This window comes from Hemitrygon akajei, chromosome 14 (genome assembly GCF_048418815.1).
Source record: "Hemitrygon akajei chromosome 14, sHemAka1.3, whole genome shotgun sequence".
Classification (NCBI taxonomy): domain Eukaryota; kingdom Metazoa; phylum Chordata; class Chondrichthyes; order Myliobatiformes; family Dasyatidae; genus Hemitrygon; species Hemitrygon akajei.
The window spans coordinates 27,440,465-27,454,390 of record NC_133137.1 but is presented as its reverse complement, the minus strand read 5'-3'; the positions used below and the strand labels follow the sequence as shown (position 1 = coordinate 27,454,390).

At 41.5% G+C, this 13,926-nt stretch overlaps 1 protein-coding gene across 1 annotated transcript in view; it reads right to left on the bottom strand.

Annotated features, from left to right (window-relative positions):
* The window catches only part of scarf2 (scavenger receptor class F, member 2), a 110,822-nt gene that overhangs the window by 8,704 nt on the left and 88,192 nt on the right, over window positions 1-13,926 (bottom strand). Inside the window, exon 9 of the mRNA XM_073065722.1 lies at window positions 12,603-12,727. Coding sequence (XP_072921823.1) covers window positions 12,603-12,727 — 125 coding nt within the window. The remainder of the gene's footprint in view (window positions 1-12,602; window positions 12,728-13,926) is intronic.

The window sequence follows — 13,926 nt, the reverse complement described above, 5'->3', positions numbered from 1 at the left end:
AGTGGATTATGTGGGTAAAGACCAATCAGGTTTTGATTTTACTGTCATCCTGTCCACTTTAAGTTCATTACTCAAACTAACTCAGGCTAACAGTCTCAGAGATTGGGTAAACTTTTATGAAATGGGAAGTTGGTCTACTTTGCTTGTCTTGGTTTTGGGCTATACCAAACCAAAATATCGGTCACCCTTCCTCTTATCAACTTTGCTTATCACAATACTGTGTATAGTTACAGTATATTAAAGTTATTCTATAAATACAAGGGCAGCACAATACCATAGTGATTAGCGTAATGCTATTACAGTAAGATCGGGATTCAATTCCCACCGCAGTCTGAAATGAGTTTGTACATCCTCCCCATGACCGCATGGGTTTCCGGTTTCCTCCCACATTCCAAAGATGTACGAATTCTGGTTAGAAAGTTGTGGACATGCTATGTTGGTGCAGGAATTCTGCATGGTGACCCTTGCAGGCTGCCCTCACCGACCTCAAACTGTGTTGGTTGTTGACACAAACAACACCTTTCAATGTACACGGGACAAATAAGGCTAATCTTTAATTTTTAAGCCACTATGGCTGAAGCTGTAAGTCAAGATGGAATGATTTTTAAAAAAAATTATTTTATTTTTCGCTCAGCATAACAGAACTTTCAATTTCCAGACACATTTACATTTCTTCCTCTCACAGATATCAGCTATCAGAACACTTCCATCAAAATACAGACATCACCACAACATCCTATACAAAAGCCCTTATTAGTATAGCAGACAGATTTACATCTATATACTGTAGAAAAGGTTGCCATGTTTTATGAAAACTATTTGTTTTTGAGTGTACCATACATATCAAAAAGTCCATAGGAGTGTATTCCATGAATAATTTACGACAACCAGGAAGTCCGGGGGCCTTATCGGATATCCAACAAAGTAAAATGTTCTTCCTCGCACAAAAAGTCAGGATGTTAAAAAGTTTTTTTCTGATGTGCACTAATAATACGACTGCTGGGTAAGCCTAAGAGAAAAGATACTGGGTCCAGTTCAAGCTCCATCTTCAGCCCGCTCTAAAGCAGGAAAATGTAAACTCTTATGCAATAGAGGATGCACACATACATACAGTCTTAGGCACATATACATCGTGAGGGAGCCCAAGACTTTTGCACAGTACTGCACTTGTCAATGTGGAGCATAGAGTGAACTTGTAAATCTGGCAGGAGCAAAGGATGTTGGGAATGGTGAGGGTGGAGCACTGTGAGATGGGTGTGGGACAGGGGTGTGGAAAGGAGTACCAGGGGCGGGTGGTAGCATGGGTCCAGACACACCCAGCTCAGACACAACAGGCAAGGTCATTTGATTCCAAACAATTGGTTTATTGATCATTACAGAATGTCCCTCTGGTGCATCCTGCCCCCTCCCCTCTCCCTGCCCCCTTCCCAATAGAAGACCCATATCCGAATCAGCTTTATCACCACTTACGTATATCAGGAAATCTGTTCTTTTTTGTCGCAGCAGTACAGGGTAATTAATAAAATTACTACAATACTGTGCAAAAATGTTAGGCTCCCTAGTGATATATATGTGTCTAAGACTTTTGCACAGTACTCTTTTTGATGCTAGCCACCAGGGTCACTGCCACACCAGTTTCCCTTAAGAGACATTTAAAATACATGGTGCTCTCCATGATATTGGGTGTCCTTTTAGGCTTGTCTACTGCAAAGAAGGCTGAGAGGAGATTTTTTAATAGTCAACAAGTTTAAATAGGGGTGATAGAGTGAAGATATTTTCATTGTAGACTGTTTGGGGACTAAGGAACAGAGATTCAAAAATCTGTTTGGAAACATTGAACGAGTACAGAAAAGATTATTTTACAGATTAGTCATCAGCATCAGAGGGATGATAGAAAATTTTTCAGGGATTTCAGAAAGGGAGTGGATAGGCAGTCAAGAGAGAGTAATCTGCGTGATTATGTGGAAAGAGGAAAGATGTGACTGATTGGGGCTTTTCATCTTGAAGCGGGCATACAGTCAGTGGCCACTTTATTAGGTACACCTGCTCGTTAACTTTAATATCTATTCAGCCAATCATGTGGGCAGCAACTCAATGCATAAAAGCATGCAGACATGGTCAAGAGGTTCAGTTGTTCTTCAGTCCAAACATCAGAATAGAAGAATAATGAGATCAGAATGACTTTGACTATGGAATGATTATTGGTGTCAGACAAGGCGGTTTGAGTATCTCAGAAATTGGACTTTCTGGAGTTATACAGACAACGTTGCGAAAAACGGGAAAAAAAATCTAGTGAGCGGCAGCTCTGTGGGAAAAGAGCAAATTGTTAATGAGAGAGGTCAGAGGATGATGGCCAGACTGGTAGAAGCTGACAGGAAGGTGACAGTAACTTCAACAACCATGCATTACAACAGAAGAGCATCTCTAACCATACAGCAAGTCAAATCTTGAAGTGGATGGGCTACAGCAGCAGAAGAACACACCAGGTTCCACTCCTGTGGCCCTCTTTATTACCTAATAACGTGGCCACTGAGTGTAGGTTTAAAGAGCTTAATAGCTTTGATTTGTGGCATAACAATTTAATGTTTCAATGACTGTATAAAAATAGACTGACTGAACTGTTGATCACTTACAGATGTAACTGACAAATAACAGACTATTGTGTTTTGCTTTCCATCGGCTAATAAAGCCGAGCCCATCTTAGTTTGATGTATAATCAAGTATCATTGTCTGGATCAGGTTTCTAAAGGATACAGCTGCAAACATATTGTAAGTGTACTTTTTTCTATAAAAATAAATATTCCAATTGATATGATTTCCAACATGTTTTATAAAGTAAAGGCAAATCTCAGTTCTTTGCATTCAGATTGGACAATCCAAGTTAAACTATCAGAAAAATACACTGACACAGAAAATGATAAATAAGAAATAAAGACATGCATTATTTTTAAAAATTTTAATGCACAATATGAGGGGTGATTGATAAGTTAGTGGCCTAAGGTAGAAAGAGTCAATTTTAGAAAACCTCGCACATTTATTTTTCAACTTTGTCCCCTCCTACATTTACACACTTAGTCCAGCAGGTCGTGGAACATACGGATCTTGGACCTCCAGAAAGTGTCCACAGCAGGAGTGATTGATAAGTTCATGGCCCAAGGTAGGAGGAGATGAGTTATACAGCTCTTGTTACATACACATGCAGGTCAACTCTTTGAGTGATTATGCAGAAAGTTTGAAATAATAACTCATCTCCTTCTGCCTTAGGCCACAACTCTATCAATCACCCCTGATGAGTTATTAACTGATTAGATACTAACTTCCAACTTTCTGCATAATCACTCAAAGAGTTGAACTGCACGTGCAACGTGCATGTAATGAGAGCCGTATAACTCATCTCCTTCTACCTTAGGCGATGAACTTATCAATCACCCCTGCTTTGGACACTTTCTGGAGGTCCAAGATCCATATGCTCCACAACCGCTGGACTAAGTGTGTAAATGTAAGAGGGGACTATGTTGAAAAATAAATGTGCGAGATTTTCTAAAATTGAATCCTTCTACCCTAGGCCACAAACTTATCAATCACCCCTCGTAGGAAATCTCTCTGATTTTCACTGACCATCCTCTCTTTACTGTATGTGTTGCATGTGATGTATGTATTGTGTTTTGCACCTGAGTCCCGGAGAAACGTCGTTTCATTTAGCTGTGTACATGTGTACAATTGATTGACAATAAACTTGAATGAACTGATGAGTCAGTGCTCCTCCATGTTGAATAAAAATTGGAATAAGCACAGAAGGCAGCAAGTCTAGAGAATGCATTCAGAGTTGGAATCTCCAATGTCCACTTCCAAAAGTGTTTTGACAGTAAGATCACACACTGAGCTGGCTGAGCCCTAAAGATCTAGCTGCCAGGGTCAGTGATAGGTAGTGAGTGGAATAGCATGAGGGATAAACTGCTTTCAATCAGTCTCACCACTTTAGCAGTGGCAGACGCATCCATTCATGATACCATGATGGGTATCCAAAGCCTTGTTTGATCTCTCTATCTGTTAAGTGGCATTACTATAACGCTAAATGGGGTTGACTCAGAATAGAGTTGCCAGCTGCATTGGGCTGGCATGGGTACCATTAGCAACACCCAAACTGTGCACCACCACAATCCATTACATCATGGCTCAGCAAGCCTTTCGCTCTACAGTTTAGTCCTGTTTCAGTGACAAGTGCTGAAAAGCATGCAGGCAGGAGCAATAGGCAGACCGGGATAGGATGTTCTGACTTGTTGAAGATGCAGTGCAGGACTGCATGCACACTCCATGGCAAAAATGGAATGCAATGGATAGGGCAAAGTGATCTCACAACCAAAGCCTTGCATCTCACCACATCTAGCAATGCATGGTGGTGGAACATTGAACAGCTAATTGATGAAGTTAGGTGTTGGCGTGGAGATACGTTTCTACAAAAGGAGGCATAGGGTGCTCCTTCCCTCCACTAGCCTGCAGGTCACCCTTCGGCAATGTGTAACACCTGCTTTGCCCGATCAGGGTTTACATGAGGCCATGGGAGCAGCCGGTGCATTTCACAAACCCTGGTTATGCAACCGCTGACGCCAGGCAGCCAGTCTCCAAGGAGTATTGATAATGACTGGGGTTTCCCATCTTGTAAAGACACTGCCCAGAAAAAGGCAATGGCAAACCACTTGTGTAGAAAAATTTGCCAAGACTGATCATGGTCATGGACAGATGGGAGACCGTGATTGCCCATGTCATACAACATGGCATACTGATGATGACGAATGGATGAAGGAAGTTCCTAGAACCTCTCCATCCTCAGTAATGGTAGGTCCCAGCAGAAGTGCTGAGCAGATCATACTTCTCAGTTTCCTCCATAGACTCTCACCATCACATATGCCACTCTTCAGTCAATTTCATTCACCCCATGAGTTATCAAGAAATGGTTAGGTGCATTGATTACAGCAAAGGTTAAGGAACAGAAAACACCACAGCTATAATACCAAGCAACAGTACTCCAGAACTAATTGTGCATTCAGCCAAGTTCTTGCAGTGCACTTATAACAATGCATCTATCTGACAATGTGGAAAGTGTCCTGTTTATTCAGTTCACAAATCACGGGGCAAAATAATCCAGCTAATCGTCTAACTTCAGACAACAGCAACCTGATGGAAGGTGTCACTATAGCAGAGAAATCACTCGAGTGGAAAAAGATATTCTCCTGAGGGTTTATCCCCTTAATGGAGACCTCCTGTATATGACTTGGTTTAATAAGCAGAGGCTGTTGCATGGGCAGCCACCACACCGTCCTTGACTGATTGGGGTCAGGGTCCAGTGGCATGGAATGCAAGATGACTGGGGACCCTTCACTGCTGCAGCCTTCCTCCATCTTCACTGCCGTTGTGATGAGACATCATCCTCTGCTAGCTCTACTGTTGAGGTGTTGGTTGGATCATTCTTTGTCTGGATCGTCCCGTTGATCTTACTGCCAAGGCATCGCTAACCACTTCTAGCAAGATTTACACACCTATAACCTAGTTAATAATAACTAGTTTGGATTTCAGCAGGACCACTTAACTCTGGACCTCCTCTCACCCTTGATCCAAACATGAATTAAAGAGTTCAATCCCAAAGGTTAATTGAGAATGACTGCCAATGACATTAAGGCAATACCTGACCGAATGTGGCATCAAGGTATCCTGGTAAAATGGTGGTTAGTCAATATTGAGGGGAAAAAGCTGCATTAGTTGGAATTATATCAGTACAGGATTTCCTCAAGGCAGTGTCTGAGGTCGAACCAACCATCACAGATCTTCCTTCCAACATCAAGGCGGAAATGAGGATATTTACTTATGATTGTACGTACAAACGTCAATTCCATTCACAATTCTTTAACAAATGGAACAGTCCATGCCTGCTTGCAAGACTGTAACAATGGTCGTAGATGTCACAGAAGTACCAGACAATAACCATCATCAATAAGAAGGAGTTACAAACTACCCTGAAACTCCATGGCATTGTTACTTGCTGTAACAATTTGGGGGATCACAATTGATCAGAAGGCCACGGGGGAAGCCACCTACTGTATGTACCCAGATGCCACTGGAACGTGGTTGAGGAGCTGCCTGTAAGTCTATTGTGATCAATCACAGCATGCAGCTTTGGATGGACTTATCAAATTGAAAAGTGGGCAAGTGAATGACAGTAATTAATTTTTTACAGACAGAGCAGTGCCACAGCAGGACAGTCACTGGAAACTCTACAATAAATGACTACAAATATCCAAAACCTTTCCATCACAGAAGATACAAATCAGTTGTGTGATAGAACACTTACCTGGATGTGTGCGTCTTCAAGAACACTCAAGATGCTCAACATCACACAGTTGATTGTTAGTCTAGTAATCACCCAGAGCACTCAGAAGATACAGTTGCAGATTTTTTTTCAAACTGCACTGTATTCACTTATTAGGCTGCTCCGACAGTACCTCCCAAATCCACAAACTCCACTGCTAAGACTGTGCTAATTGTCCACAAGAAAATGGTGTTGAGTCATCAGAGCTTCAGGCACATGGAAGCATCACCAGCTGCAGACATCGTTCACCCTTCAAGTCACACACCATCCTGACTTGGAAATCTTTTGTAGGAATTGGCTCTAAATTCTGTAAATCTCTGCCAAGCAGCACAGTAGCAATACCTTCACTGGGTTCACCACCATTTTCTCGTGGACAATTAGGCAAGGGGAATATAAGCTGGCAATGCTAGTCAAGTACAGATTACTAGTCAGTATGACAGATCAATCCAAAGCTATAAGCCATGAAGTACTTGTCACAGTAGAGCTGGCTCCCCAAACTCATTACAATGAGATCTGGGTGTAAATATCTACGTCACATCATGTTAGATGTCAAAAAAAGTTGACAAACTCTCTGACTCAAGCCTGACCAGGCAGCTCTATAAATAATGATATCAATCTTCCATTCTTTAGAGCCTAATTCCCCAAATGGGTGGTGGGGCAGAGATACATCTCTACCAATGGGGGTGTGAAGTGCTCCTTCCCTCTGTTTGCCTGCCGGTCACCCTTGGGCAAGGTGTAGCACCTGCCTAGCCCCCACCACCAACCACGATCAGGGTCACGTGAAGCTGTGGGAGCAGGTGGTGGATGGTCGTATGAGCAGCTGGTGCATATCACAAGTCCTGGTTATGCAACCATAAACGCCAGGCAGACAATATCTGAAGAGTACTGATAACAGCTGGGGTCACCCATCTTATAAAGACACTGCCCAGAAGAAAGCAATGGTGAACTACTTCTGTAGAAAAGTTTGCCAAGAACAATCATGGACAAAGACAGATGGACGATCATGATCGCCCATGTCATGCGACATGGAATATAACGAATAAATGAATACCCCAAAAAGAGCCCAAGTGAAGGCAATTGTGAGTTTGATTTCAGGTTGAGTTTAGAAAAATCCAGCTTGGGACAGCTGTAGTTAAGTTCTTTTGAAATGGAGCTTTAATTTTCTACCCACACTAAACATCTAAATCAAAATTTGCAAGGGTTAGTTTGATTTGCATAACTTGCAGCTTTGTATATTTAAACAAAGCTGCAAGAATGTTTACTTATAATTTTGTTCCTGGGAGGGTTTAGATTTAAAATATTTAACACAGCAGTTTCCAATTTTTGAGCAGTAACTAAAAACAGGTTGTTTAAAATTGGAATCAATGCAATAGCTGAAAAGTCAACAGAAGAACATCTAATTCTGACATGTTCATTAATTGGTCCATTCTTGATCTCATTTCAATGCCACTTATTAGCAGGAGTGTAAAACAACAACAATTTGAATTCATAATGCATCTTTAAAACAATAGCATGTTCAAATATTCTTCATAGGAGCTTTATCAAAAATAAATTATTTATTGAGATACAGTGTGGAATAAGCCTTTATGATCCTTCAAACCACACTGCCCAGCAATCCCCTGATTTAATCTGGGACAATTTATAATGACCTGTTAACCTACCAAATGGCACATCTTTGGACTGTGGGAGGAAACTGGAGCACCCAAAGGAAACTCATGCTGTCGAAAGGAGAACGTACAAACTCCTTACAGGCAGCAGCAGGAATTGAACCTGGGTCGCCTGTACTGTAAAGTGTTGTGCTAACCACTATGCTGCCATACTGCCCTAATATGCAGGCAGCTGTCCAAAGAGGTAGTCCTGAAGAAGTATTTTAAAGCAGTGTACCATGGACCCCTACCATTAATTGAGAAGTCCATTGACTCAGGTTTGGGAACCCCCAATTTTAAAAGAAGAAAGCAATGGAATGGGGTATTATCTCTGTTGCTGAGATAATATTCTGGGATGTCAGTGGGCCAGAATGCGAGAAGTGTAGGGGCTTCAGAGGATTGTTGGGCTGGAGCTGATTATGCAGATTGGGATTGGCCAGGTCATGGAGGGATTTGAAATCAAAAATTTTAAGAATAATGGTGACTAGTTAGGGTACTATGTAGATTAGTGAGCATTGGTAACAGGTGAATGGGAAGGGACATGTTAGTTTAGAGGCAGCAGAGTTGGAGAGATTGAAGGTACTGTCTGGGCAAGAACTTTCACTTTAACACAACACTGGAGAAGTAGAAAGTAAATCAACCAAAATATAAAGGCCTCAGGATCTGTACATAATATTAAAAACATAATTAAAAATGTAAATGCAGATGCTGAAAGTCTGAAATATATTCCATTAGGAGTTTGAGGAGACTCAGTATGTCACTCTCAAATTTCTACACATGTACTGTGGAGAGCATTCTAACCAAATGCATCACTGTCTGGTATGGGGTGGGGGGGGGGGGGAGGCTACTGCACAGGATCAAAACAAGTTGTGAACTCAGTCAGCTCCATCATGGGCACTCGCTTCCCCAGCATCCAGGACATCTTCAAGGAGCGATGCCTCAAAAAGGTGGCATCCATCATTAAAGACTCCCATCACACAGGACATACCCTCTTCTCATTACTACCATCAGGTACAGGAGCCTGACAGCACACACTCAACGATTCAGGAATGGCTTGTTCCCCTCTGCCATCCGATTTCTGAATGGTTATTGAACCTTGAAACACTACTTCACTGCTTTTTTTGTACTACTTATTTAACTATTTTATATATTACATATACATATATATATATATATATATTCACAGTTGTTACTATCAGTCATTGCAATGTACTGCTACCACAAAAGCAACAAATTTCACAGCATTTGCTGGTGATATTAAAACTGATTCTGATTCTGAAGCTGATGGAAACTTTCAATAGGTCAGGCAGTAACTGGGGAAAGAGAAAACGAATCCTTCGGGCCTGAAGAAGAGTTTTTGACCCGAAATGCAAACTCTGTTTCTCTTTCCACATATACTGCCTGACCTGCCGGGCATATTCAGCAGATTAGCTCTTTAATTTCAATACATAGCTTTCAAGTGAGACAAGCTCCTCCAGAAAGGAAGGGACCTGGATATTCTTCAATACATTTCCAAAACAAAAGTGGTGTGCAGCTGCAAGTTGGCTTAACTGAGAGAGAGAAAAAAAGCAATCTGTACACATTTCCAGGATTCTTTGGGCTGGTTAGGAGATTTGATTCCCGGCTTTTTAGCAGAAGTTTACTTCTGCACTCTTTGAACCTCACTAGTCTGAAAAACAGCAGCTCTTTTGGTCTGCTAGAATATTTTTATTTATTTTATTTAGAAACACAGCATAGTAACAAGCCCTTCCAGCCCAATGAGCCCCCAATGCCCAATTTTACATACAAACCCCTTACATATAATTTTTAAAAGTCAATGAAGACTGGTGAAATCCCTAAGGACTGGAAATGGGCTAACATTGTCCTGATATTTAAGAAGGGTGACCACACTGACCCTGGTAACTATAGACCAGAAAGCTTAACATGTAGGTAAGATAATGGAAACATTAATAAAGAACAAGAAGGAAAAGCAGCTGATAAGAATGGGCATGTTAGCAGAAAGCCAGCGGGGGGTTCAGAAGGGGGAAATCACGTTGTACTAATATGCTCATGGTCTATGAAGAGGCAACTAAAATTTATAATCACAATAGGCTGGTTGATACTATTTGCTTGGACTTTCAGAAGGCTTTGGACAAGGTACCCCAAAATAGGTTAATAATCAAATTAGAGGAGGTAGGGATTCAGGGTAAAGTGTGCGAATGGGTGCAGAAATGGTTCAAAAACAGAAAACTATGAGTTATAATGTGGGGATCATTTTCACACTGAGAAGATGTTAAAAGTGGGGTTCCCAGGAATCAGTTTTGAGGCCGCTGCTGTTTTTAATCGACATTAATGATTTGAATAACACGTAACATGTAAACTAGTAGAGTTTGCAGATGACACAAAATTAGGGGGACAAGCTGATAACACTCAGGCAGCAGAATCAATACAGTTAGAACTAAACAAAATCCAGATGTGGGCAGATAAATGGAAGATGAAATTTAAGGTAAAAAATGTAAAATATTACACATAGGAAGTAGAAATATTAGATATAAATACACAATGGGGGGGTCTTGAGTTAGAAAGTGCACCGTATGAGAAGGATTTGGGTGTCCTGGTAGACTCAACACTATCAACATCTAGATGATGTTGACATCTAGAAATGATTAGGAAGGTCAACAGAATATTGGGCTATATAATGCAGTCAGTGGAATTCAAGTCTAGAGCTAGTCTCCTTAAGTTGTATAATGTGCTTGTGAGACTACACCTTGAGTACTGTGTACAATTTTGGTCTCCATGTTTTGCTAAGGGTGTGAAGATGCTGGAGAGTTCAGAAAAGGACAAGACTTATTCTAGGTTTGCAGAGTATGAACTATGAAGAAAGATTGAAAGAATTAAAACGTTTTAGCCTAAGTAGATGTAGAATGAGAGGAGACAGGATTGAAGTGCTTAAAGTCATTAAGAGTATAAGAAAAGTGGAAGCCAGCTGCTATTTCAAAATTAATCCATCAACAAGGATCACTAGGGCCAGAGGTGGAGACTGGTTAAAGGAGATTTCAGGCTAACACCAGGAAGCATTTCTTTACACAGCGAGTTGTGGACACATGGAACCAACTACCTAGATGTGTAGTTGAGAGTTGTGCCTCAGAGACTTTCAAATCTAAACTCGCTAGTTATTTCAACACACTATGTGACTAGGAATCTGGCAAGGTTTGTTGGGCTGAATGGCCTGCTCTTGTCAAAAACTTTCTAATGTTCTAATCCCATGTGACCAATTAACCTACTGATCTGTATGTCTTTTGAAAGTGGGAGGAAACTGGAGCACCCAGAGGAAACCCTCATGATCACTGGGAGAACGTACAAATCCTGTGACAGAATTGCACCCGGGTCATTGGCATTGTAATAGTGTTACGTTACCATCCCACTCCCTGGTATTTAAAGACAAACATACAAACTATATTCATTATCCTCAATCTGACCTTTTACAACTTTAAACACATACTGCTGGCAACTCAAGGAGCACCATGGAGAGTCGATATGGCCTGGGCTCTGAAGACATATCTCCTGCAGACACTGTTCCTTATCAGCCTCACCAGGTTTTACTCTCTTTCAGGAAGGGTTCTCCAAACTCCTTCCCAGTGTACCTTCATTAAGCTGAAACAATTCCCTGTAGCTGAAAGTTACTGCTGGTATTGTGTTATGACCTTTTAAGAACTGGCTGCCAAGAACACAGCTGCTAGGCTAAATGTTTACAGCTCTGAGAATTTATAGCAGAAGTAACCTTGCAGTAAAGCTAGCAAAGAATGACATTACACGAGGAAACACAATTATACCGTCCCTTCGGTCACACAACGAATATCTTAGCCTTTATGGGATTTCAATCATGACCTTCCTATGATTCATGATAACACCATTAGAAAGTTGTAAAGCAATTTCCAGACCAAGGGCTGTTCCTTATCAAGAAAAATTCTCACTTTCTTCAGAATGATGTTTACTTAAATAACAAAAGGACGAGAGTTCCTCTTGGGGCAACTGAAATTGAGAGGCTTTGGGCAAAATGGTCGTGTAACGGTTAGCACAACAGTGTACAGTATCAGCATCCTGGGGGTTCAATTCCCGCTCTTGCCTGTGAGGAATTTGCACGTTCTCCCCGTGAGTGCTTGGGTTTCCTCCGGGTGCTCTGGCTTCAACCCACAGTCCAATGATGTACCAGCTGGTCATTGTAAAAATTGTCCTGTGATTAGGCAAGGGTTAAATCGGGGGATTTGCTATGCGGCACAGTTTGAAGGGCTGGAAGGGCCTATTCAGTCCCATATCTCAATAACTAAATAAATATAGATGAAAATGTTGCTGCACAACTTTTTACAAAAATATGAGATATATAAACTCCATCTGAAATAAACAATAGATAAACTCCACAGATACAGCTCCACATTAGCTCACATTTTTGCAAATCTACAAACCTCCCATCCAAATATTGCCCACTATCCTTTGTCATTCACGCAATTTCCTGTTTTCATTCAGATCCTAAAAATTTCCAAGCTATTCCCTTCCGAAATGTAATATCCACTTGTGTGACGTAAATATAAAAGTACTTGTGAAGAGCTGCTCACCTACAACCTTTGGGAATTTCTGCCGCTTAATGGGGATTCTGGGCAGCTTGGTGCTGATCTGGCTGATGGTGCCACGCAAGCGTCTCCGTGCCTGCTTGCCTCTAACGGTGATGACTTGGTTGGAACTAGTGGGAGATAAAGCACATAATGTTAGATAGGTACTGGCACTTCCAGTTTGCAACTGCCTTTATGCTGGCTTTACTTGCCCTTTTTCCAAATCAATCCATAAATTATGCACAGTATACTGTCCAGCCGGTGAAACTGCTATCATCAAAAATACCCATAGAATAGTTAGTCTGAAGAAATACATTCCTAATTGTAATTGCAAATTACTCTAAAGATTAGCAACACTGTAGACATCATGCCTCTGAAATTCAGCTCCATTAACTCTGGCAGAAGACTTTGAACCAAGACGAGACTGCATATTCTATCCTATTCAGCACCTTTATCGAGAATGGCCAGCTTTCCTTCTTCAGCTACATCAGAACTGTTGGGGGAGAACAGTGTCTTTGATCAGTAGAGCCCGAGTATTAACCATCAACTTGTACCATCCATCACAAGTGGGACTTCCTGGTGGCCATACAGTTTAATTCCAATTCCCATTCCCGTTCAGCCATCTTGATCCATAGCCTCTTCTTATGCCAAGATGAGACCATCCTCTGGGTGGAGGAGAACACCTTATATTCTGTCTGGGTACCCTCCAACCTGATGGCATGAATATTGATTTCTCCCTCCGGTGAACAATCCCTCCTCTATTCCCCTCTGACCTTTTACTTCTTCTTACCTGCTTAGTACGTCCCCTTGGGTCCCCTGCTCCTTCCTTTTCTCCTATTATCCACTCTCCTCTCTCATCAAATTCTTTCTTCTTCACTCCTTAACCTTTCCCATCCACCTGGTTTCACCTATCAGTTTTCAGCTAGCCTCCTTTCCCTCCCCCCACCTTTTAATTCCAGCATCTTCCCTTCCTTCTCAGTCCTGAAGAAGGGTCTTGACTCGAAACATAGACAGTTTTATCCTTTCTATAGATGCTGCCTGACCTGCTGAGTTCCTCCAGCATTTTGTGTAGATTGCTTTGGGCTTCCAGCCTCTGCTCGTGTTTGTGACCTACTCCTGAACCTTTGATTCTGTTTACTTCAGGGGAACAGCTAGAGCAAGAGAATCTTTTGGATTTAGTGTCAGCAGCCAGAGATAAATTTCTCCCTAACTGGATGTCCATGTGCATTTGACTGCAAAGAAGACAGCTGACAGGAGCATACAAAGAGACAAGTTAGCAGCTTGAACAGGATATACAATCCTTCAGATCTGCTCCCCCAACCAATAAGGT